This window comes from Haemaphysalis longicornis, unplaced genomic scaffold, assembly GCF_048455015.1.
Source record: "Haemaphysalis longicornis isolate Haplotype H1 unplaced genomic scaffold, Haemaphysalis longicornis Haplotype H1 scaffold_13, whole genome shotgun sequence".
In the NCBI taxonomy this organism is placed as follows: domain Eukaryota; kingdom Metazoa; phylum Arthropoda; class Arachnida; order Ixodida; family Ixodidae; genus Haemaphysalis; species Haemaphysalis longicornis.
Window position 1 is genome coordinate 63,708,468 of NW_027526233.1, and position 26,195 is coordinate 63,734,662.

Below are 26,195 nucleotides of genomic sequence, written 5' to 3' on the forward strand. Positions count from 1 at the left end.
TTATTTTTGTTTCATTCTGTGTTCTGGTGTTTTCAGGTTACAGCACTCAGTGATTTTCTATAATGGATTTTCTCAGCCCTCCAAAACGTCTCCCTCAATCATCCTTCTTGGCTGGTTGAGACACAACACTGCACTTAGCTTTCCTCCCAAAATCGCTAACATTCTACTTTTAGAGGTTTTTTATGGTATAGCAAACCATATAGCAATCAGTGTTACACTAAATTTGTAGGCGCACATCTCAGGCGTCGCTTAGGAGCAGTCTTACCACAATAATGCATTTTGAAGTGTCATGGTGCAAAAAAAGTAGGTTCAAAGAGTATAGCGCAAAGCTTCCACCCTGGCTACCACATAAAGTCACGTTTGGTGTCGTGCCAGAAACAAAACCTAGATTGTTTTGTTTCTGTGTGGCTGGACGTCAGCTGGCGTATTGTTGCATCTGCCCCTGCACTTACAGTCTAAAAGTGCCACCACTTTGCTGTGTATAAGAGGAAAACCTGGGAGATGATAACAGGTGCAGGGCCTTGCATATATCTAGGGTTGTGTGTTTTTGGGTTTTATATGTTGGTATTCCTGGGGTTAAAAATGAAGCACTGTTTCTCAAGGTTGATAAGTAAAGACAAATTTTTTTTCGGATAACATTCAAAATTTGGGGTTTCTATGGCATACAGCTTACAAACGTACTAATACATTCACATTTTTATCATAGGGCCTCACAAGTTCAACACCAAAAAATTGGTATGTTAATGCTGGTAATATCCCAGTTTTTAGTAGATAGCCTGAAATTTGAATAATGAAAATTTTTATGAAATAGTGACACTAAAGGGCATTGGTAACTTCTACAAAGTGAAACATTCTATTCATAAAAGGCAAGTAATAAACTTTTACATATCCTTGCTTACATACATTACACCAGCAAGAGAAATGTCGGTCACCATTCGAGACATGTCCAATCTTCGAATGTATTATCGTGTAGCCGAGGACAAGGCAGCCTTCTTTTAGCAAACAAGGTTTATTGCAGCGAACTTGTGCTCCGCAGAGACCTTAAAGAAAGCAGTGAAGAAGCAGGCAACAGAGTGACCTGCACAGACGATCATTGGTAAAAACTAATGCCGCAGCGTTCTCCTTGCGAGCATTTATCTCTCCGTGCTACTCCTTCTGAAATGAACTAGACAGCAAGCACTTGTAATCAACAGTCTGGTCTAGTGATGACAGGGCCAAACACTCCCTAAAATAAATTACCGTGCGAGGCATACCAAAAAAGGAAACATGCGCTTTGATTTGAACATTATTAATACAGCCGGGTGTGGCCAGGCGCTGGCAACAAGACACATAATAAACAAACCAGCAAGAATGAGCTGTGGAAGTATCTCTGCTAAGGGAAAGTGCCTCTTGACATCCCACCTCCTATTAGCAATGCACAACAATGGCACTTCTCATCCTTTAGTCTGTCTGGAGCTTGTATAGCCTATCATTACTTTATCTAAGCCACTGGCATGCTCTTGAAGTCTACCCAAGAGTTGAACACAGACTAAGATACTATGCATAGCACCTTGCATATGGGACGGCTCCCTAGAACCTGAAATATACATGGGCAGCAATCTGCGTAATGAAGATCAGTAAACAACGCAATATAGCTGCATTAGCCCCACCAAAAAATGTGGTACTTTTGTTCTGCACAGAGGGCAAACCCAAAACTTTAATGATAAGTCAAAGGATATTCTTTATTTTGCAAGGATGTTTGAAGACATTTACATGTGAGCACACCACTTAAGAGCCAACATCAAGGTTAATCACATATTTTCCGTAGGCAAGGCATAAGCCACGAACAAAAAAGCAGGTCAAAGGCCTCAGGAAAAGCAGTATTCATCTGTCATTGTTTCAGTGTCTGAGCAGAAGTTGCGAAACCACTTGGGAGCATAAAAAAGCATGTCAGAAGTTTCAATTTCACATGTGTTTGACAAGCCTGCATGCGGTGATGTCAATGCTAGTGAAACAGTGGCAGAAGATAATTAACAATGATGTTCGTTTGGCCAGCAAATGTTTACATGGCTACAAGTCAAGCGGCAAGTTTTATTTGATTAAAAGCATGGAAACTACTTGTGCATGTAGCTGAACCACGTGGCGCTGTGTAGGGCCAATTGTTCCTAAAAAGAATGCCGCTTTATGAATGGCTTCTATTCAGTCCACATCTCTAGAGTCATTTAATAAGAAACGCATTCTGAATCAGTCCAAGGTAAATAAAGAACTAGTGACAAGAAATTTCCTTGTGTATTTTTTATTGCTGTGGGTTCGTACTAGCCCAGTAATCGTAGAGTGGCAAATTACATGGTCAACCACTCTGTAAATAATTATTTACAGCCTGGTTCCCTCATGCCATTTTTGGTTATGATGAAATAAGCACCAATGCGGCTGCCATGAAAGGACACCTATCATTAGTTTTTTCGCACTTCGGCCAGTTTGGACAAGCCTTCTAGAGCGAGCGAGTGCGTTCAAACTGGGCATGCACGCACCCAGGCATTATGATTTCAGTCCCAAAACAGACGTGTAACACAGGTGGAGCACTTCGGCTATGTCACAGGAGTCCCGACATCGGCACAATGGGCGAGGCACTCAACGCCACATGCTTTTATACTATATTGTTCTGAATGGTTACAGTTGAACCTTACTGGGAGATATCTCCATATACAAAGGAAGCTTTTTCTCAGTAAAGAAATTTTGTTTTGGTACTCCCTTAAGTCAGGTGCTTTCTTGTCACACGAACAAACAAATGCACGATGTACTTGAACTTGCATCTCCTCTCTGACTTTTATTCAAAAACAATGGCATACACAAGTGTTTTTGTTATGTGAATTAGGTCTCTCCTTTATCTCTTTTCCAGAAAATGAACTTCTGCACCTGCCTTTGCCCACACTCCAGGACCTAGCACATAGTTGCAAAAAGCAAACCAATTCAGCTAAGTCTGCCAGAAATTAAGAAATATCCTGTACTTTAGCACATCACAACATACTGGAAACAAAAAATCCCCCCACCTCCCCGAAGGGGATCGTGCGGAAATGCAAATGCATTGGGTGCACCGAATTCTTTTTTGCAGTATCGTTGCCGCGAGGGATTCGACTTCACCGACTTCCATCGCTATCAAGGCGCCAGTCGGCAAGCAGTCACGGAGAGAGGCGCGCGCTCCCTACATTTATATGCGCAGCGAGCGGAGAGGGGTACGCGGAGAGGAGAGAGAGACCCGCGCCAGCCCGCGCGCGAGCTCTCTCTCCACCACGAGCCCCGCGATGCGAGCGCCCTCACACGCCGAGCGCGCTCCTCCTCTCCCCTTGCCCTCCGCTACTCCGCACCTGCTCCGGTTGCTAGGCGCGCGCCACAGTTGTTGCTAGGTGCACGCCGCTCAACGACGCAAGACAACCTGCGGCTAAGAAATGCATTCGCATTTGAAAATGAGCTTCTTGTGTTGGGTCTGGAGTTTACTACACATCAAGTTACGTACTTTTCCATCCCGCCAGTGCACCGGTGGTGGAGCTCGACGAAAGAAGGAAAATAAATGCCAGGCATCTGGCAGGCAGAATCTCAAAGGTAGGAGATCATTGCCATTTCCACAAGTTGGGGCATTGGATTGCAGTGTTTGAGCTAATGCTAGAAATGAAACCACCAAAAAAAGGGCAAGGACCGGGCCACTCTTCCATTTTTTTACTGCCTGGTTTGTGCAAGCCTTAGCAACATGTGTAGTTTTGTTGCACACACCTGAACTGGCTGTGTGTATGTTTTCTGAGCAATGGTTTCCTATTTGCATTGTGCTATCAGCTTGGGCTGTTAGCTTTGTTTGCACAAGTCACAAAAAATGTTCTGATAGAGGTGCTGTGCCATTTACATAAACTGCAACAGGACGGAGCAGGATTTGCTTTGCACTGCTGCTTGCTAAAGAAAATGCATTACTGCCAATGGGCGTTCTTTGTGCTGAGTCAAATAGATATAAAAAGGATGTTTTGACATGTTTCAGGTATAGGGTTTCCCACCAGAGTGTAGTTTTCCATGCCAAATCAGATTGCTTTTTTTAGTGAAGCTTTTTTGACAGATAGTACACATTTAGGGCTGATTGCCAGAGTGCAAAAGTTCATGAAGAACCAAGGCTTTCTTTCTTCGAAAGCTCTCCTGGCAGATGCTACACACATATGGCCCCTCTGTAGAATGCAATTTTTCATGCTTAACCAAGCTACTTCTTTTACTAAAGCGTTTCTGACAGACGCTACAAACGTAAGGTGTTTCGCCAGAGTGCAATCTTTCATGACAAACCAGGTCACTTCTTGAAGAAAACCGTTTATCACAGGAACTGCATACGTAAGGCTTTTCCCCAGAATGCAACCTTTCGTGACGAACAAGGTGGCTTCTACTAGCAAAGCCCCTATGACAGGTACTACAAACATAGGGCTTTTCCCCAGAGTGTGATGTTTTATGACGCACCAGGTTTTTTTCTGTAATGAACCTCTTCTGGCAGATGCTACACATGTAGGGCTTCTTGCCTGAATGCAACATTTCATGACGGAGCAGGTTGTATTTTGATGTAAGCTTCTTCTGACAGATCCTACACGCATGAGCCCTCTCACAAGAACGAAGCACTTCATGCCTAAGCAGTTGCCATTTCTGAGCGAAGCTTTTCTGGCAGATTCTGCAAAGGTGGGCTGCCTTGCTGATGTGCACACTCATGTGGGCCTCGCAGCTGTGTTTGTCACTAAAGACTTGCTTGCAAACTGCGCAGATGTAAGCAATCTTACTTGTGCACACTTTAACATGAATTGCCTGGTGGTTGCGTTGACAAGGCAGGCAGAAGTGACGGTTCCCTTCAAACTGCATTTTTTCATTCTGATCTGAAAAATTCCTGAAAGCGCAAAGACACAACACTATGAATTGGATCAAAGCGATTCAAAGAGCAATTTCTGCTAAGCAAGCACACGTCTTGCTTAGCAGAAATTTTAAAGCTTATAAATGTATGCTGTTCATCCAAATGTTTTAATGTGGTATTTATTATTGGCAAACTTACGAAGTTAAAACAGCGTCGACATAAAAACATCACGTTACCAGTCCAGTCTCTAATATTACACAAACCAAGGTTGACTATGACTCGCATTTATAGCATACGACAGAAAAAATAAATTCAGTAATTATAAACTCGTAGGGACTATTCAATTCTTTTGGCATGTTTTGCCTTGTTCTTCCAATAGATCATAAAAATATGGGAAGAAATTGTACTTAGGTTATATGCTGACCTCTACAGCACAGGCAGACGACCAAATGATGCAGGTAATATTGAGCTGCCTCCTTTGTGGTACATGCCCCGCATGGAGGCATGGGAAGAATTCCCTGAAGACAACAGTGAAGAGTGTTGGACAGTAGCTCATGCACTTAGGCTGGTCTGCCATTTTCTGTGAGTCACTCTCCATTGTATGGTCTGTCTGGCCTCTCAAGCTGCACCCAATGCTCAATAAACAGAATAAACAGTGCTCCGTATAGTGTCTCGTCACCCATTTCTGGTTTAGTCGGCATGCAACAATATCGAAAAAGGCAAAAACATAATTTGTAAGGTATTTCTTTGTGAAATCTTCAAGTTTTTAAAGGGACCTGCAGCAATAGTGACCATGTTATTTATGCATATAACGAAGCAAAAATAACATGCATGGCACGATATATTATTGGGAGGACTGTTGAGGATGAAAATGAGCAAAACAATCGGGGCTGCACACGAACGAAACCACAGGCCCAGCTCACTCCCAGCACTTGGGACAGTTGCTTGAGATATCAGCCCAGTGAACGGGTGACCTCTCATGTGCTTGCATAGTGTTAGCCTGCACACCTTGGTTGTGAGAAAAGTGTTTTGATGACGATGATAATGAATTAAAGAAGCAGGACTGCACAAGTCCGGGGCCAGCAGCATATCTCACTCTTTGCACTTAAGGCAATTGCTCAAGATCAGAACAGCGAGCAAGTTACCAGCTGTGTGGATCCTTTTTCTGCATCACTATTCGTGACAAGGACTGCATGAGCCTTTCTATTTTATGCTAACAAAAATATAAAGAGCGTATTTACGTGGAAGTTTGGACAATACATCTTCGAAAAAGCACCTAGGTCTTCTTACAGTGGCCCATGCACTCAAGGTATCCCAGCAGCAGCTAAAAATCACATAATAAATGGTGGAAGTCGAATACTCCAGTTTGGTCTGTATTACTGTGCAAGCATTTAATGTAGCACTACATAAAAATTCTTTTTAAGCATCCCCAACTGATATCACTAAAAACGGCTAACGACATCGAGAGAATAAAAGCAAGAAAGGAAACCTGGCAGATCCGGATCTGGGATTTAAATCTGGGGCCTGTGGAATGCGAGCAGAAATCACACCCACCACACCGCGGGAAATCGCTTCCTCCAGTTAACTACACGTGGACCTAGTGAGTGCGACTTGAAAAACGTGTTCGAGACGCGCGGAGAGGCATGCAGGAATAATTTGAGTATGCTAATTACGCAAGTAGCGAAGCACCATTACGCCACTAATATTAATGTAGTTCACCTAGTGGTTAATCAGTGCTAGAGGTGAACAGTTGGTGCAGGCGTTCTCAATACCATAATTATCCAAACAAGTTAGGTTGGATAATGATGGTGCTTTTATCAGGAACAATTTCAATACCCACAGCACACCGCTCACCATTTTGGGAGCATTCCAAGGTGAGGCGATAGCCAGCAATGGGAGGAGTGTAGGCACAATTATGTGGAGTTTCCACACTAATCTTACTTCCAGCATGCGGGAAGCACAATCTGGTTGAGGCCTTAAAGCAGACCTCGTACCTGTATTGGAACTGCAACATCCAGATGATGAGTGTCCTGCTGCGTAGGTACTATTTCACTGTTTCTGCTGGTCGCAAAGCCTCAACCAGCATGTCACTATAGATGTCAGCATGATTGTTTTGTGACTAATTTGAAAATGGTACTTGCTGCATGCAAGCTTGACGCTGGACTTCGTCAGTTTCCAAGCTTTAGTGGTCTCCTTCCTCTGGCCAAACCTCAACAACACAAAACATATAATCACCTCCGAATAAGCACGCGCCACAGCTACTAAAGTCACAACTTCACAGAAGCAAAGCAAGTATCTGCTTAGTACCAACTTAGCCAGCAGGACAAATTGATTTCGGCATCGTGTTTGACATACTGCGAATTTACCACTCGCGCAGCAGGTGAGTCCCAGCTGAGCGATGCAAATGAAACATTTCAAACCCTATCACTAGTAAGTTAAATGTTTTCGAGCTAGAGTTTTATTATCTAACGAGAATCAAGCTTTCAATTTCGTTTTTTTTTCTGGGTAATGTTTCAATAAGTTTCTGAATTTTTCCACACTAATTGCCTCTTTCGAATTGTCCCGTTACAATGAAATCGTACACAGATGTTAAATGCGATGCAAAAAGTAGACAAAAGTCTTGTTAGTCATGCGACTGACCTAAATAAAACCATATGCCATATTTTCAATTCCCAGTATGACTACATTATCGCCTTTTATCACACTTCAGGCCTCGAACAATTAAAAGTCACAAATTTTCAAGCCATGAAAAGTAAATGTTTCTACTATAAACGATTACTGACATTACTGAATAAGTAGGGAAGAAAAACCTGAACATAATGTTAGTCAAAAAAATTCCCGATCAATGTTTTTGAATACAGACATTCAAGTTATCACAATTGCTGAGTCTCTGATGCTTTACTCTTGGTTCTGGTTGCGGCTTTTCTGTTACTGTTATCATTTAATTAAGAAGTATGTTTTAGTAACTACATTTCTCAGTTGCTCCAATAACATTGCATTGGTGCCAAATATACTAGATATTCTCGGCTACACAAGTTAACTGAAACATTTTTCCTGAATACAGTTGCTTATTTACCAGCAATACGCGATAATAAATGTTAGCGGTATGTTTGTTACATTGTAAAAGAAACAGCATTGCAAGTATACCCACTTAACCTACCCCGTGTTGCCATAATGTGGGCGGCAGTTGCAGGTGTGAAAACCACTCTCCACCAAAATGTCTGCGCCATCTTGCAGGACAAGAAATCCCTCCGATGAAGCACCAGATGGGTTGCCGTGCACCTCCACAACTGCGAATGTCAAAGGTCAACGCAAGTGGCATGACTGTTATGGCAAAGGGCAATGACTGTTATACAAATGAGGCATTTTTTTCGAAACCAAGCAGATGTAGCAACTCAAACTAAGTCGGATAAAACTGCGGTGACAGGAAAAACCTGGCAACTCTCCCCTAAAAAAGGGGTGGCAAGAAAAAGGCGAGGTAACGCCCTGAAAATGTGTACACAGAGCATAGTTCGTATCAAGGAAGCGCCAAATCCTGCTGCTACATGGACCAAAATGAGCCAAACCCATTTCCCCATGGGAGTTTGCTTTTGGCTTGACTGTTCAGACTGTTTCATGGGCGTTTTTGGAAGTTCTCTTTTTTGGCTTTCCGTAACTGGCTTATCACGAATTCAGATGGCAATTAGGAGATCGCCGAAAGATCCGTCCCCACACATCGACGAAGTGAATGGAAGAAGTGAACGCCATGAAATTGAGAGCTGCAAAAGTGATTTCATCTCCCCTCCCCCATCCCTAAGAAATAACTCTGGTGATATCTATTTTTTATTCTTATATTTACCACTTTAGTACCTAATTAAATAGCCGCCGCTTACAAACTTTGGCAAATCTCCCCCTCCCCCTCTTAGAACTAAGGTGAGGAAGAAGATATGAGCAGCCTTCCTGTGAAGCATTTTGGAAATTCATGGCAAACCAATGAAGACCTTTCTTCGTGAGTGCCTTCAGGCGTGCCCAAGAAAATTATGCTAGGGAAGAATTCGAAAAGAGCTACTAATGGTGCCAAGGGGACTCACCTGCTCTCCATCTATACTTCTACTGTTCTTTAAGTGCTGTTGCAAACGTTTAATGCCTTTTCAGCCAAAACTCAATTGCACTATTTTTTAAAGTTACTTTAACTAAAGTTTTCATAAGAATGCCGCATCAATCACTTGAGTGTTTCAATTCAATATGAGCCAAGCCCAAACTTATCACACCAATACTGCTCAAATTTACGGCCTACTTTTTAATTACTTGTGGCCGTTACCTTCCCTAGCTGACATGTAAAGTATATCTTTGTAAATTAGCTTTGACGGCATTGCATTTAGGGCCGGTAACGAACTTCCGCTGTTTCTTAAATTTGCATTAGGTGGATCTGGCTAATTAAAAAAAATGCTTCAAAGGCCGACAGGCGTGATATTTACATACACTCCTATGAATGTACCTAAAACGCAGCCCGTTGACTTTGTAGTGAAATTATGTGGTGCCAGACATCACTAATGCCCGAAAGATAATTTATTGACACAGCATTCATTCCCCCTTCAGTGTACAGCTGGTCACGCCATAAATGCTGGAAAGATGCGCTTAGCTTGTATAGAAGATTAGGTCGTGTAGCTCTCGCAACAGCGTGACAGCTATTGAAGTTGAAACAATTTACAGGGTCTCTTAGCTTCTTCCTAAGTCGACTTGTAGGTGGAAGCCTGAGTGTCAATGCATTAGAGATGAAGAGACTTCACTTTGTTTCTAGTTCTGAAATTTTCACATTTACCATCGATGTATCTTTCTTCTGGCAATGTTCGTGCTGATGTCTCCACAACTTCACTGTCGTCCAAAATTTTGAAATATGTTTAGCTTAATTACCGTGGCTGCATGTATGCTTCTTCATTCGGCTGTGTTCTTTGGTGTTCTCGTCTGTAGAGTACTGCCGTGGATGGCCCTCTTGCTACTGCCGAGCTTATGCTTGTGCTGTGAATGCTTTGTGCTATGAAACATCTCGTGCGCTTTCTCTTCGAAAGAATTGTTTTTAGAAATTGTTTACTCAAGGACGTTCTTTTTAGCATTAAATGCGTTTGGTTGCAGCATTTTCAGCAATATTGGATGTAGAGTTCACATATAAAATAAGTTTTTGAGTTACCACTTCTTTCTTAGTTCTTTTAAATTCGAGGTAGGCATAATAGTAATCAATATTTACATCAAGGTTTTCTTGATTAAATAAAAGTGACTCACACTGATGTCTCCGATAAAAAATTACTGAGAATTGCATTGAGTGCTTTGTATCAGAATGGCCGTACGAGAGAGAAACCAGAACATGCTAACCTGGAACCTCTTCTGTCTGAGAGCTTGAGCTGACGAGCAAAGTAAGGGCACACTGCGTGGCTGAAAAGAAAATGCAGTTAGTGATGCGTCCATTCCACCAGGGAACAGAATATGGGCAGTACCTATGGTAACAGTGGGAATGTTCGCGTGTGTCCCTTGGTTACAGGATTTATGTGACTTGAGTCGCTCATCCGCTGACACAGCCATAATGCAGCCCTTAAACATTGGTGACGCTGCTTGTAGCACAGTACTGGGGTGCCCTGTGGAAGTGAAAAACATTATCAGCAATGCAAATTCAAAGACACACACAAAGCCAAGAGAAGTATTTAAAGCGAATTGCTAGTTTTACTTCCTGACCAAAAAAACTTGATGGATGCTTAATAACCTCTGATGCCCATAAGCTCCCCAGGCACATCTGCCAGCGAAAACATTGTGCAACAAATTTTCTTTATAGCTATGCGAAATTCAGGCATCGTTCATAATCTTGTACGCTAGAAAGGACTGCGAAAGCTACCAGCCAGTGTCCTTTTGTTTGTCCCATACGTGTTTTGCTAATACAAATTTATGGTAGGTAATCAACCACTTTAGGGGAGATAACTAATGTGGAGCAGGTTCTTGTGAGGGAGTTTTTATGGGGGAAAAATTTTCTTTAGCACATTTCTGGTAAGCATAAACCTGCAAGAAAGCTATTCCTAAATGGCCAAGGAGAGCATGACACTCCACTGGATTAAAAAAGATTGCACCACAGCAGAAATATATATATATATCCAACTTTAAAGATACACCCGCAAATTGCTTCAGAACATTGCAACTGCTGTACAGTCAAAAACACTGGCAAGTTAAAAGCCACTGATATATGGATTCTCAAACATGACGATAGTTTTGCCTTGGAAGAAGTCCGCAAAGACAGCGGGAAACACAAAATGCAGTTTTGTGACGTCTAAAAAACATTCAAGTTTTGGGCTTCTATATGTCAAAGCATGATGCATGCTATGACGCACACAGTATTAAAAAGCTACAAATATACTTGGACCACCTGCTGCGTGGGTATGTTAATGTGCCGAAATCTTGACACGGGTATTTTCATTTTTCACCTCCATGACAAAAATGACCACAGCGGCTAACATCCAATCCATAATGTTAGGCTCAGCTACCGAATGCGTTAGTCAGCCAGCCACCAGAGCGGGCTGTGTGGCATACCATAGCTGCTGCGTTGCCGAATTCTGGAACAATTCACTCACAATACTATGCAAGTACACTGAACATAGCGCGTTTTGATATTCCATTCCAGTCTGTTTTCATATTAGTTCCTCAAGGATTGGTTACCTTTTCAGTGTTTGGAATTGTTTAAGCGTTTTCAGAAGGAACCATCCGTTACTTCAATGGTGATTGAAGACTTCTAATCTCGCTTGTTTCTAAGGCTTTGGAAGTTCCTAGCCTGGCAAGGCAAGACTTTTGATCAATATAGGTTTTTCATGATTTTCTGAAGTCACCAACTTTATTAGATGGGTAGCAAACAATGCTCGCCATAGCCAGAGCACATTGTGAGTCCAGTACCACAAAGAATGGTCAAACAAAAAAGTAGTTGATCCCATTGCTGGTTCCTTCCAATGCTTACAGATGTATGCATTCCCAATTCTCATCCTTGTTTCTATCCCGAGCATACCCAGCCCAAAAATACTATTGGAGGTCCAATAGGATCTGCCAGAAACACGATGGGACCAATTGAAACCATTTGCATTTCCAGTTGGTTCCAAATAGTCCAAGAATGTTTTTTGGAACGTCCATTTGGACGAGCAGTGGTTTTTTTTCAGCTGGGTAAGATGTAGTGAAGGACCAGAGCTAGCACAGCATAGATGTCATCAGCTTTCCCTTTCTCGCTATGTATCGCTTTGCAGTCTGGAGTTCACAACTGCTGAGTTTCTACAAACTAGGTGTTGTAGTGAACCTTCTTTGAACTGAATGACTATGGTGTGCTGCTGAGCCCAAGAACCTGGGTTTGTTTCCCGCCCACGGCGGCCACCTTTCTGATGGAGGAAAAAGTGAAAACGCCCGTGTGTTTGAGATATCGGTGCACGTTAAAGATGCCCAGGTGGTCAAAATTAATATGGAGCTCTCCACTATGGCGTGCCTCATTGCCTGTATAGCGTCTCCACGCTAAAACCCCACAATAAATCAATCAACCTTCGAACTGCAAAATTGCGCATGAACAAGTCAATGAGAGCAGCAAATGTTTGTACAATTGCTGGGATCCCAGTGGACAAACTTTATATTCCAGAAAATAAAACTAAAAAACTGTAAAAATGTAGTGATAGCGTCAATATGACCACATTTTTACAGCTGCTTTATTTTAGTAAAATTTCATGCCACACCAAGTTAACGTCGGCTAAAGGTACCTCGAGTACATGCTAACTACCTTTGAGCAATCACATAGAGCGATTTTGCAAGCAAAACAGGGAGTGGCATGAGGAGCGAGCTACCTTTCACAGCGGAAGTAATCGTCACCGCTTTGCCCGTTTGTGACTTGCCAGAAAACTGCACTCCCCGCCAGGAAGTGGCCGCACTGACAAGCCAATAGGAAAGCCATAAGAGGCGCAACTTCCACCTCACGGAGAGAACGAGAGGACAAGGCGGGCAGTGGTATAGCCATTCTAAAAAATTATGACCATCTGCCTACTGAAACACGTTTATTTCAAGATCTTGCGACAAATAGACACATAAAAAAATCCGCGCCAATCCACCCTATCAATGTGGTTGGAAAGTGAAGCTGTAAATGTAACCCACAATGGGTACCCATGCGATGCCTGTCAAACTCACACATGTAGAGCGAAATGAGAGACCAGTGAAATGCACTTAACCACACCCATTATACCTTCAAAGAGATACTCTTTCCTAAGGTAAAATCAATGCATGATTCATGAACGGTGCTTCGTTGAGTTGTATTAGTGAAGCACATGAGTGGAAACTTTTTACAAAATTAAAGCCCACACCCGGTGTTAGGTGATTTCACTTCTGCTCCGTCTCTGCGGCTGCCAAGGAGGTGACAAGATCAGCGGCAGAGACAGAGAAGTGCGATGCCATGCATTAGTGTGAGCTTCCTTTAATTTTTATAACTATTTGCAGATGCGCAAGGCCACACACAGTCACTACGCGGGCTGAGGAAAGAGCACACAGAGGCGCGAGAGGCCGCGTGACACTATCACGTGGCATTCAGCCAGAACGCAGGGGGTAAACCCGCAGATGCGCTCGAGTGCACCGTCTGTCTCCCCCGTCTCCGGGTGGGCTCGTAGCTCAATCAGTAGGACAAGGGGATCTCGCTCCGTTTTTCTGTTTGTTCGAGGTTCGATTCCTGGCGGTGCCAGTACCTTCTTTTATTTGTTTTAGGGAGTTTTCTGTTGACACCAATAGTTGCGATAGAACCCTTCGGAGGTAGAGGTAAAAAGCTTCGCTTTAAAAACCTTGCGGCCGCGTGTACTTTCACAATCCTATTGGGTGCAGTGCAGCAGTATTGGGACCTGCTTTAACCATCACTAGCACAATCACTCTCATGTGGCTGCCTCAGCGAGCGATCACTTGTTGTGTCACTCACAAAAGTCGTTCCTTGCGGTAACCGCTTTGGCATTTTGTTGTTTTGCATGGGCACACTGCGTTAAAACATCCACTACTTTAAGCGTAAATACCGTCTTGGACAAGCACCGGCACAAGAAAACCAAACACCCATCCAAAGGCTGTTTTACCTGATTGCCACAGAAATTTTTTTTCACCTTACACATTCCTGCCAAATTTTGCTGCAGTGTTTTTAGAAACAGCATCATGCGGGTAAAGTAAATTTCTTTTCACAGTGAAAAAACTGCGACATGGGAAGATTTCTTAATAGGATTCTACAAATTGAAAGGTTAGCTTTATGAGAGACTTTTTTTTTAATTTGGCGACCCTGTGTTTGTGTTTGCCACCTAGCGGCCGTCGCAAGGATCGCCCCAATCTGGTCCGGTTGCGGACTTCACCGTGGCGGAGCACGCTTGTTTAGCGTCGTAGTTGTCATGGTACCACCGAAAAAACACCCGAAGCAGATAAAGCGCACGAGTAAAAAGCTTTATTACATCCCTACCGTGTGACGGCACGATTGAAATACAGCAGTCCACCCTTTTACCGCCTCCCGCGAGAAGCAGGCGACGCGCCTAGCCAGACGCTGTGGACACGGAACCTACGGATTGGAAAAAAAGTGACGCCCACCACGCAAGTTTGCCCAAAGCCCTTCGCTCAAAATGACAACTACCTTCCAGGTCAGCAGCTACTTGCTTTTTCATTGTAATGAAGGCGCATTGCATGCGCGGCATACTTTCTGTCGGCGCGCTTCCCCCGTGTGCTCTGCTCAAACATGTACCTGCCCTTTTCACATATGCTAGGCGCTAATATTGTCAAGATACATGTTTGAAATGAAGCCTGGATTTCAATTAGCTTGAAACATCGTTTTTTTACTTCACGCTTGAAACCTGCGTGACCACCCCGTGCAGCTCGATGTGCTTGAAGCTCGAGTCAGTGGATGGCAGAATTCCCGCGGCTCCAAGCAACGAGCGCACAACGTTATCTTATCGGCACACGCTGGGTCACTTTCTCTGTTTACTTTAATCGCACATGACATTCTAGTTCGGTCGTTTCCAAGAAGCAAGTTGTGCATGTTAAAAACACCCGCACCCAAGAGAACATGTGCTAGCTGGTTTCAGCTCGGACAAGCTGGGTACAGTTTAGATGGCTTCCAGCTGGTAGCTAGCCCCAGCTGGGACCAGCTATGTAGAAGCTGGTCCCAGCTGGGACCAGCTTAGACGACTTTCAGCTGGCAGCTGGTCCGAGCTGGGACCCGCTCCTGCATAGATAGTCCCAGCTGAGGCCAGCTTAGTTGCTGTTCAGCTGGCAGCTGGTCACAGCAAGGACCAGCTTATCTGCTGTCCAGCTAGCAGCCGGCATGAGCGGAGACCAGCATAGGCGAGTTGGTCTCAGCTGGTTTCAGCCCAAATAGATTTATCGGCAGATTGTGGGGTTTAACGCCCCGACGCTTCACAGGTAATGCGGCGCGCCGCAGTGGAGAACTCCGGATTAATTTTGATCACCTGGGGACCTTAAACGTGTGCTGAAATCTCGAACACACGCGCGTTTGTTTCTTTTCGCCTGCATCAGAAAAGCGGCCGCCGCCACCGGGAAACGAACCCGCGTCCTCCCGCTCAGCAGCAAACCTTATCCACTGAGCCACTGCGGCGGGTCAGCCCAGCTGGAGCCAGACTAGCCTGTTATAGTTCTAGCTTGCTCCACTCATCAGGCCGTAGCGACGACAGTGGTGTCTCAAAGCCAACTGCACTCGTATAAGCACTACGCGGAGTATAACGGATACGTCGCATTCAGTAGGAATTGCATTTGCATTATGTCAGGTCTCTTTCCAGCCCCTCCTCGTGGAGTATGGAATATCATCAACGCTGCCTACAGAGTCAAGGTAGCGCTGACGAGGACGCATTGTTTTAATTTTTATGCACATTGCAATGAAAGAGACGCGAACACAAGCTGATAACCACACAACAAAACACGTAGAATAAAGGACAGCCAATAGCCGACAGGAGCGAAGCCAATAGAAGCCAAATGTGTAAAAAAAGTAGAAATTATGAGACAGTTTCTAGTTCTCAAAAAATTGTTGTTCGAGTAATTGTAATATTAAAATAATTTTTGTTAAGACTGGTGCTGCTGTTGTTGCGTACGCATTCTGAAAAAAAAGAGGTCGATTTACCCGTCGCTTTAATTACAAGGTGGTTACTGGCACGTCGGCATGCTTGTTGACACGCTCGCTACAGAACTTTGGCCTTGTACCGTGCACGTGTGTGTGTGTGTGTGTGTTTGTGAACATGTTTGCGTTTGTGCGATTTCTGCATGACGACGGTGTGCTAGCAGTCGACAGAGAAGACAGAAAACTTCGACCGCACGATTATGAGGACACAAAGGGAAATTGCGAGGGCAACGGTCTAATTAGTCTCGCGAGCGAGAACGTTTTCCATGACGCCCGCGTTTTACTGCTTGCCGGTAAGTTACTTATCATAACCACATATCTCAGTGGTATTTGGGAGGTTAGATGCAATAGATGAATGTTTTAGCAAGTTGTTTAATAATTTGCAGCCTTAAGTGATGGAAGCATTTAATTTGTTACCTGCGATAGCTCCACTTATTCCACCCTTAGAATCCATACAGACTAACGAACCGCAGATCTGCCTTCACAGATCATATTACTTCATAGCATGCACAATATATGCAAGTCGGTTCTGGTTTCTTTGCAGCCACAATCGACTTCTGGGGCAGACCGCGGAAAGTTAACGTCGCACCCACTATCGCTGCAATGGTTTGTTTGTTGACGGAAAAAAATTCAAGATGTGCGGAGGTCGCAAAAAAAGCAGCAATGCTCGCAGCTGTAACGCTAATATAGTGAAAAATAAACACCTTGTTCGTTAGCTGTAATGCTTAAAAATAAACACCCTGTTCATTTTGTTCATCTCATTATTGTGCATAGTTTCCTTGGAGCCGTTTTTACTGAACGCGGTCATATCAGATAGATGCTGCCAATTCCCAGCTGTGATCAGCTAAGAGTAGCTGGTCTCCTAGCTAAGACCAGCTACTCCTAGCTGGTCCCAGCTAGGAGTAGCTGGTTTCAGCTATGAGTAGCTGGTCCCAGCTAAGACCACCTAACTCCAGCTGGTTCCAGCTGGCACAAGCTTCTAGCTGGTCCCAGCAGAGAATTTAACCATTAGCCGTCTCAGCTGGGACCAGCTGAAACCAGCTAGGACATTTTCTCCTGGGCAGTGATCCGCGTGTCTGTTAAACTAGTACGACTTCGTAATTATTATTAATTAGCAAACCTCGCGAGCGGCTTCAAATCAAAATTGTCAAACTTGGGTCTCAAAGAGGAGAATCACGCCATTGCGAGACAAAAAAATGTAGAGGAAATTTAACTTGCGCCCCGAATGTAACGCAATTTAAAACACAGCCCGATTGCATAGAACCCGACTTCACCTGCTGCTGTCCAACGCCCTCAATGTCACACACCAGGGCGTAGGATGTCCACTTATTAAGTTTATCAAGCACTCATAAATTGCATGCTGTCATATCGCTGTCATGAGAAGCCAAATATTTTCCGCAGAAGGTTTACAGCAGTTTAATGTAAACCAAATTGTTCTAAACATACCATTCTTCAGTACTGCTAATATATGCATTCGCGTTTAGATTTGCGTGTTGTCGTGGCATGCTAACAATATTCTGAACTGGGTTTTCAGACTACGAATCGAAGAGGAGGGTACCACAGAACATTCCAAGTCAGGACCTGCCAAAATCATCACCCTATCATGCAGTGAAAGCTGCCCAACATGAACAGCTGAGTGCAGAAACGCAGCTAAGGATGCAGCGGCCCACCATTCACTACTGTAAGCATCAGTTGAAAACCATTCTCTAAAAACGTACACATACCCTTTTTATTCTACCTTCTTTGAAATCAAGGCAAGTGCACATCTACAGCCATATGCAGCTCAGGGATTTTTGACACACTGCTGATTACCACTACTGGCACTTGTGGTGTTCAGGTGACACAACAATGCTCATTCTCTATGCCATTTTAACCAACATCATTATTCGAGCCAATCAGGGATATTACCATTTTACAGGAGAAAGGAGGGTTGGAACATCAATTTCTTCTAGCTTGTGTCACAAGTTAGTCACCACACCTAACAGCAAGTGTTCCAAATGATGGCACCAAAAGAGTGGGCACCTTTCTGCACACTACATCTTTGGCAGCTTCGAGCCAACAATTTCGAGTGCAGAGCCAGCAAGGGAAACAAATTTAGGCAATTACACCATGGTGATAGGACCAATGGTAACATCTGTTGACATACTGCTGTGGGATTACGTTTCTCGGAGAGGCAAGATCTTATTGAGCACACCCTCAACTTGATTGATTGTACGGTTTAATGCGCCGACGCAACGCAGGCGATGAGGCGCGCCCTAGTGGAGGGCTCCGGATTAATTCTGACCACCTGGGGATCTTTAACGTGCGCCGAAATCTCGTACGTTTTGTTTTTTGCCTTCATCAGAAAAGCGGCCGCCGCGGCTGAGAATAGAACCCGCGACCTTGTGCTCAGCAGCACAACGCTTAGCCGCTGAGCCACCACAGCAGGTACATCCTAAACTTGATGATTTAAAATAAGTAGAAGTATCTGGGGCACGGAAATGTGCAACGTCGAAATATGTGGGCAATTTTCTGGGGCACATGGTCATTCAGACCTCCTAGTAAGACATTGCCATTCTTTCGTTTTCTGTGAATATGTCACGTGCGTCAGCATGGGCTTGAAGGAGCAACAGCATGTATTTTTGCATTGCTGTTTCCATTTCTAGTGAAATATAACAGATACAATGAAGATTTATTCAGTCACATATGCCCTAAAACAGGCTACACAGACACAAAAAATTCGCAGCTTTAACAGGTTAGTATTAGCAAAAGTTTGTGGGTGGGCAGGCACATTTTCTGTTGAGAAGCTTAGGGAACTGAGTTAAAAACCCTATATTTTCGTGCTGCCAAAAGCAGTTTTTTTTAATCTGCTCAGCCAAGTGTAACACATAATATTAGATACAGACATATCGGGATACCCGCAGAGAAGCTGAGAAAAGAAAGCCCTTTCGTAATAAGCTACCAACGGTTGTCACAAAAATGACAAGAAAGGCACTTATCCATAGTTTGGCTATGCCAGCCATTTCATCATTATGTTTTGTATATATAATGAGATGATTCGTTGCACAAAACAGGTTGCCAGTGAGCCTCTGTCCTGTTGTTTTAAGTGTGGAGCACTCAAGGGGCCCGGCATGTCTTTGTAGCTTGTACGGGGTCACGGCATCACACACCCAAACAGGCTCCAAAAAGAAAACCACTTCCCCTGGTCGAGATCGAACCTGGTTACGAAGCTCATGTCTATTTCGCTGCACCGCAAAAACTTTTGGAATAACAAAATGGGGAAATTGTACTTGCTGTTTTCTTGATTGGGTATGGGGTGTTCAGACAAGCTCAAATAATCCAGACTATACATCCATCCAACAAAGCTCATTGCTACAACATTGCGCAGCCACATATAAAAAACCTTGCAGAGTTTTTTAAGCCTGATCAGTGCTTCCAATCTTCCAGTTTTGTCATTACGATACGTCGAGTCACTGTTCTGACTGCTAATATTTGGTTGCTCCCTCTAAATATGTCGCAGAGCCCTTGCCACATCATATTAAGGCGCAGTACACGTATAATTCGAAATCCACTCCATTAATCAATGACTCCTTTGTGATGACTGCAAAGTCCCCATCGTTTAAAATTACAGCAAGGTGCGGACTCCTGAACCCTTTGATTAAACAAAGCTGTATGAGATCGTCATGGTCACAGTAAAGTGCAAAGCTTCTATGTGCTAGTTACCTGAAGAAAACAAAGTATTCCTCAGCTGGCACCAAAACTTCCTTTACCTTCTTATCTCTCATTTGTAGGACGTGTCTGGGAGCCCACTTTCACTCAAGAGCAAGGAACTGCTACTGCCCATGCAGAACTGGCGTCTCAAGCTCGTGTAAAAATTGACAAGGCTGTTCAATTCAAATCAGAAGCACTTGTAAACAAATTTGTTTACATACTAGATGGTTTGAATGTTAATTCCTTCATTAGATGACCCTCACTAGTTGCTAGTGCCTGGTTATGGCCTATATGAGAGAATACAGCCAGTTGCCGATGAACAGTCCATGCCGGTGCAGTCCATGCCTGAAAAACAACAGAAACACTGATTATTACATACCAAGTTGCATTTAAGTGCCCATTACTTTTACAGAAAATACATATTCTTAAATAGCTCAACTCAATTGCTGCCAACTCAACCCTTGTGCACTTGCACGACTGCAAGCTCTAGTCGAATAAACCATGTTAACTCAAAGTTCTATTATTTGCTAGAAATAATCCACTTGCTTTTTCGGCACTGAATTGTGTAATAAGTTCCTCAGCAAAGGCACCAGTTTTTAAACGCTGTTACAGCATCAGACTACAACCCGATACCAAAAATAAGAAATCTGTTCAACAGCTTAATGCGAAAACCCCAAAGAAAGGCAGTTACTCAACTTGCTTAGTTAGGTCTCGCAGGATGTTTATTTTGAGCACTGTTGTACAATGTGCATGTTGTACAACATGAGCTAAATTACAATGCTGATATTGAACAAACCGAAGGCAGGTATAACACTCACAAAAAAAATCGGGTGGAATTGAGAACTACACAGTGCGACACACCATATACCAAACTTACTGAAGTCATTGCTAATGCAATGTGACCTGGAAAGCTGTTTAAATTCTAAGCTGATTGTCGGTAATTTCGACGCTGGTGATGAAGCACCGACACTCCTTTGTGTCGATTCTCTAGAAATTGGCGAGCTGAACGTCCATACGTCGAACAGACAGCGTTTCCGTTTTTCGCCACAATCCGAAATACAGCCATTGCGAGGGCAATGGAGCCCACTACATAACTGACGCAGTTTGACAGCACACAATACAGTGCGCAATATAAAAATCTGCCAAGATGTAAGCGAACACATGTCGCACATTTTTTCCAAACGCGCTTTCGTCTAGAGTCAAGCCATACGGGAGTGCTCCGCTTCTAAGCGCACATCGCGCCACGAATACGAGGGTAAAGGCAACAAACAAAACACCGAAAGTGTTCTTATTGAGAGCTTACTTCTGGACTAGTTGGTACATTACTTTTTATAAAACACTGCGCTGAATTGACATTGACGAAGATGAAGGACAGCAGAACACAAGATGCCGTCCTCAGTCTTCTTCAATTTAGCACAGTGTTTTATAAAAAAGTAATGTTCTTATTGCCCTGTTTCTTTCAACTGGTATATTTCTCCTGCAGTTTGCGCTCACACTAGACAGTTATTCATGAGGCTACGGCAAAGTTCTATCACATCCCGAACAGTGACAGTTACAACAGCACGACTTACCTGTAGCAGTAAATGAGAGCCGCAGCAAGGTGCTTGCACTTCTCTGACAGCCCTGGTGCGCACGAGCACTGCCCTTTCACGATTTTTGGCTCCATAAAGAGGCAGCTTATCTTGAGCGAAATGCGATGCGGTTCCTCGGTCACACCCGACGTTTGCATGCACATAGCGACGATCTCAGCTGTTTTCATCGCCGCGATCTTTGATGGGGCCAATCAAGATAAGGTCGGCTGAAATCATGTGCTCTTCCTCGCCAAAACAACGCGAATAAACGCTGCAGCAAGAATCCTTGTACAGCTGCAAGCGAAACTGCTACGGCGGACCTGTTTTGAGATGCCATTTTGTTTGTTTTGACTGATGTTGCCAGGCTGTTTCGCGGAACTTCGAGTTTCGAATACCATGTGGTTAGCTGGCGCAGCGCTAACCACATGGGAGCGACGCGGCTGCGTTGAACTACTTTTCGCCGAGGACCAAAATGCTCATTCGATCGCTCGGTTCTGGGTCGCCAATAAAAATCGCTCAACTCCCTGAAGTGGCCTCAGCAACTAGCCAATAGGAGAGCCGTAAAGGGCGCAACTTCCGGCTTAGAGAGAGAACGAGGGGAACGGGCGAGCGGCAGCCCACTGCATCCTAGAAACGTACTACCCTCTGCTTACTGCAATACATTTATTTTGCGTTTTTGTGAGAAATGCACACAAAAAAAACCTTGCGGCCGTGTGCACTTCGATAATCGTATTGAGCGCTGTGCGGCAATATTGGGATCGCGTCTCGAAGTCGCTCGCGCCGTCGCTTTCTTCAGCGAGTGACTGCGGATCCTCGTCGCTTCGCTCGCCGCGTCGCTCGCAAAAATCGCTTCATACGGTTACCGCTGCGGCACTCCGCTGGTATTGTTGGCGTCGCTCGGTGGCTGTCCCTATCCGCAATCCTAGCGCGGATAACTTTTAGAATTATTCCTAGCGCCACAGAGAAGCGAGGAAGCGACGCGACGCTGTCCCTATCCGCACTCCTAGCACGGAGCGAGCGAGCGCGTGACAACGTGAGTGGCGGAGGATACCAGCGTCGTCAGCAGTTCTAGGTCCGGGGTAGCGAGCCGAAATCGATTCGCGAGATTATTCCTTTGTATTCCCGACTACTGGGAACAGTTAGACGGAAGTTTGGCCCACAACCCTGCATTTTATAAGCTGCTTGTCTGCTACAGTACACTACATCAGGATGTGACCCGAGCTGGCAAAACAGCTGTTTACACCTCTCCCCGGACTCCTACATCGGCCGAGTCCTATTCTGCGCCGTCCGCCAACTGCGCTCAACAAAAATCCGACAAAACAAACTGCAACCCAACGCACTGAAGTTCGCCAAATTGGGAACTGAAGCACTCCACATAAGCCGCTCGATACGCGAGCGCAGGTTCGCGGCGCGAGACCAACACGACGCCCGCAGGCTGGTAGCGTACCTTTATGGAAGCATCCGTAGGGCCCACAACGGCTTCCGAGCAGTGTCTCTCACTAGATTACCATGCAACGTTGAGCTCCCGCGGGTTTTGTAGCAGAACGAAGCACTTCCCTGCACGGCGTCGCGTCGTGCAAAGCCGAAACACCACCACCCCTTTACGCACATTTGCTGCATGGAGAGGAAAGTCGTGCACGAAACAACGCCGGTGCACAACAGCAGTGAATACAAGCTATTGAGCGATGAAGCACGACTGGGAAAAAGTACTAATTAAAATCACACACGAAGCTCCTCTTCGCTTGAGGGATTACAGACGCGCCCGGCGACCACTGCAGCCTCCGATATTTGCAGATTTGCAGTGCCTGCTCGATGAGCTCTCATCTGGTTTCTGGTTGAGACCATCGCCGCTAGGGGAACCGTGTTTTTATGGATGTCCCTATTCGTACGTCGTGTAGGAACAATATTTATGTTTTGTTCGCACGCCGCGTGGGAACAATTTACAGAAGACCGATTGCAGTGAGGCGCACTGCGATCGGTCTTCTGTAAACAATAGCGAATTAAAAACAAGAATTGTTTTTCTGCTAGCATACCCCAAGAAAGGACTCTGCCCAAGCTTAGCAAGCTGCCCGCATAGCTGTTGGCCAATAACTACCTCAGTAGTTATTGCTGTCGCAGCGAGAAATGTGATCATCGGCGGGCCACACGTCGCGTTGATCTTGGTTGATGATTGAAATGTGTTTCAAGAAGTTCAAGGGACACTGAAGTGAATTTGTCAAGCTCCCGTTTTTACTTGCACTGCGTAGACTGGCTCAAATTAGCACACTTTTCATCGTTTAAAGTGAATTTGTCAAGCTCCCGTTTTTACTTGCACTGCGTAGACTGGCTCAAATTAGCACACTTTTCATCGTTTATTCGGTTGACAAATCGGTAATTATTTTACAAAGCGCGAAAGAAGAAAAACTACCATGCGCGGTTTGCGGCGGCCGCACCTTGGCCGCACCAACTAAAGCTGTGACGTTAGGAGGAGCGGGCACCGTGATTGGACGATGCCCAAGGTGAGCAACCAAACAAGTTTCGGTTTCGGTTCTGTAAAAAAACAACCGTTGGCGTTGTTGGATGGACATTCTCAATAACTCAGTAATCATGGTACCGCGCTTCTGCCATGTTGTCAGCTGTAAAAATGCATAAAGATAAGCCTCCTAGGACGGATTGGAATCGTAGCATTCACTAGCCGAAACCTACGCAGTGCATGAACGCCCTCCGCGTACCCGCAGACGCCCAAATGTCATGCGCTTTTCCCCCATATTTGGAGCTTGCCTCCCTCATGCCTGTGTCGTAAAAAGCGTGTTCGCACCAGGCCAAGGGTCTGTTCATTCTGGCCTGTGCCCACTGCCTGCAAGCAGTCGGTGCTTATGGCAACAGCACGCCAACGAGAACTCGCTAGCGCGCCAGTGCCAGCCTGCGCGCGTTTTGTGAACTAGTTCGTGGAGCCATGAACGTTGCGGCCCAAAAAAAGGTGAACTCAATATAGAAAACATCGGCGAAAACGAAAAAGTTTACTTACTTACAAAAAAAAAAGCACGTGGGGATTCGAACTCGTGACTTGCAAGATACTGGCGGTGGCATAGCTAGCAACCCAGACAGCTCGGCCGCGGAGCGGGCTCCGCTGGCGTTGGTAATATAGGGTATATATTGTACAACCAGTTTACACTTTTCTTTAGTTTTGGCATTTCAAGCAGCTTAGGTGACTATTTGTTGTATTGCGCTCGTGCAGTAAGCGTCGCCCGAGTTTCCACAATAGCTCACCTCTAGCAATTGCATTTCGTAGACGTAAAAGCGTTCGCAGATGCGTAGTCGTGCTGCTGACCGCTGTGCTTGTTCGCCTAGTGCAAAAAAGTGCTTCCCGCACCCTAGTTTTACGCTGTACGGTAAAAATATCAGTTGATTTTATTTCCTTAGTACCTATATTGACTTCGCTGACTCTTCTCCCGCCTTCAAGAGGCCTTATATTTTCCAACTGGCATACCAGTCAGCGAAGCGTCGCATGTGCGCTTGTGCAGCGCTTGTGTGAAGCGACCTTGACTTGGAGCTAGATACAGTGTACAAACTAACCAAGTAAAGAAAGGCAAATTCTACCATTCACAAACGTGTCCTGGCTTCGTTTCAACTGAGCGAACGAATTGCGACGACCCGTCGGCGACTGGCGGACGAAACGCTGGGCCGACTGACTCTGTCTGAAGGCCGGGGAGCCGTGCAGTAGCGCAGCCAATTGCCAGCTTATCCCCCCCTGACGTCACACGAAAACGCCGCAGAAAATGGGCGAGCGTAAAGAGAGGACGACAGCATTTTCGAATTAATATTTCTACTAAATAAAATCGCGTAAATGCGCCCAGGGTGGTCGAAACATGGCCTGGGGACTCCGGACTACAATTTGCGCAAGTAATCCCGCAATGTTTACATATCACTCCAGTGTCCCTTTCAATGTTGAAGCTGATGATATCCTCCGTTTACTTTTTTTTTTTGTAATTCGAGTAGGCATTCTGATATTGCTGCACCGGGAAAAGCTCTACTCCTGCACTTGTTTCTGCAACCATGGTGTTGTTCAGCGGTATATGCATATTTCTAGAAATATATCGCTTAATGCTCTTTATGTGAGTACAGCACGCACGTGCAAGATACTGTGGTGGGGAAAAGCAGTGGTATGTGTTGCTTTTACATTCTGTGGGTGTTCATTTCTTTAGAGAGACCAAATGCGTGCCGGAAATTGCAGTTAGGTAAGGTTAAGCTTACCTAACTGTGTTAGGAGAAACTTTTGGAACGTAAAAAATGGATCAAAATTTTGTGGTTTGGTGTCGATTGATTGCTCGGTTTAACGCGCCAACGCTACACAGGCGATGAGGCGTGCCGTGCCGAAATCTCCAACGCACAGGCGTTCGCGCTTTTTGCCTCAATCACAAAAGCGGCCGCAGGATCCGGGAATCGAACCCGCGTCCATTTGCTGAGCAGCACAACGCCTTGGCAACTGAGCCTACGCAGCGGGTGTGGCTGTGGTGTCAGCTTGCTAAATCCACATATGTATTCTGTGTTGCTAGGAAATCTCTTAATAACAGAGGTTAGAATTTGGCAGGTTTTCGCCAAGGATGCACCACTGTCGTCCCCTGCCTTACAGTATGATAGAACCAGCTTGAGCAAACCTATATATTTATGTACAGGACCATGAGTTGTGGATATCTACAGACGTATTAGAGAAACTTGTAATCCAGCTAGGAAAGGGGGCACCGGCCGCTCCTGCACCACATTTCAAAGAAACAGCTAGTATTAGTGACGGTGATAGATGGTACGTTGTCTTCAGCAGCAAACAGGTTCGCGACGTGCACATCTTTTTTCGTCTTTGTTGCAGTGTTTGAAATTGAGAGGGGGACATCCCAGTTTAGTTTCTCTAAGTGTTCTTGTGTAATTTGCATGTATTGCAAGTGCCTGGTGCAGGATTCTGATGAAACACTGCACTACAGTGCATTTTTGTTTTCTT

At 44.8% G+C, this 26,195-nt stretch overlaps 1 protein-coding gene across 2 annotated transcripts; it reads right to left on the reverse strand.

Annotated features, from left to right (window-relative positions):
- Positions 1-860: 860 nt before the first annotated feature.
- LOC144164310 (uncharacterized) lies at positions 861-23,039 on the reverse strand. Of its 2 annotated transcripts, XM_077694807.1 has the most exons (6): positions 22,671-23,039; positions 10,315-10,452; positions 10,193-10,252; positions 8,004-8,133; positions 4,776-4,879; positions 871-1,165 (listed from the first exon to the last, which is right to left on the reverse strand). In XM_077694807.1, exons 2-6 carry the CDS (start codon positions 10,415-10,417, stop codon positions 1,134-1,136), a joined length of 429 nt encoding a protein of 142 aa, XP_077550933.1. In that variant the 5' UTR covers positions 10,418-10,452; positions 22,671-23,039; the 3' UTR covers positions 871-1,133. The 2 variants fall into 2 exon arrangements, with proteins under 2 accessions (XP_077550932.1, XP_077550933.1); XM_077694806.1 differs by having other exon boundaries at positions 861-4,879.
- Positions 23,040-26,195: the final 3,156 nt, after the last annotated feature.

Bases quoted from the DNA above. Each gene is read 5' to 3' on its own strand.
- LOC144164310 (XM_077694806.1), bottom strand. From the start codon at position 10,417: ATGTTTAAGGGCTGCATTATGGCTGTGTCAGCGGATGAGCGACTCAAG. The intron at 8,134-10,192 runs GTTAGCATGTTC...TGACATTCGCAG, and splicing joins TCAGACAGAAGAGGTTCCAG to TTGTGGAGGTGCACGGCAAC. The intron at 4,880-8,003 runs GTAGGTTAAGTG...TTGCGCTTTCAG, and splicing joins CCACATTATGGCAACACGGG to GAATTTTTCAGATCAGAATG.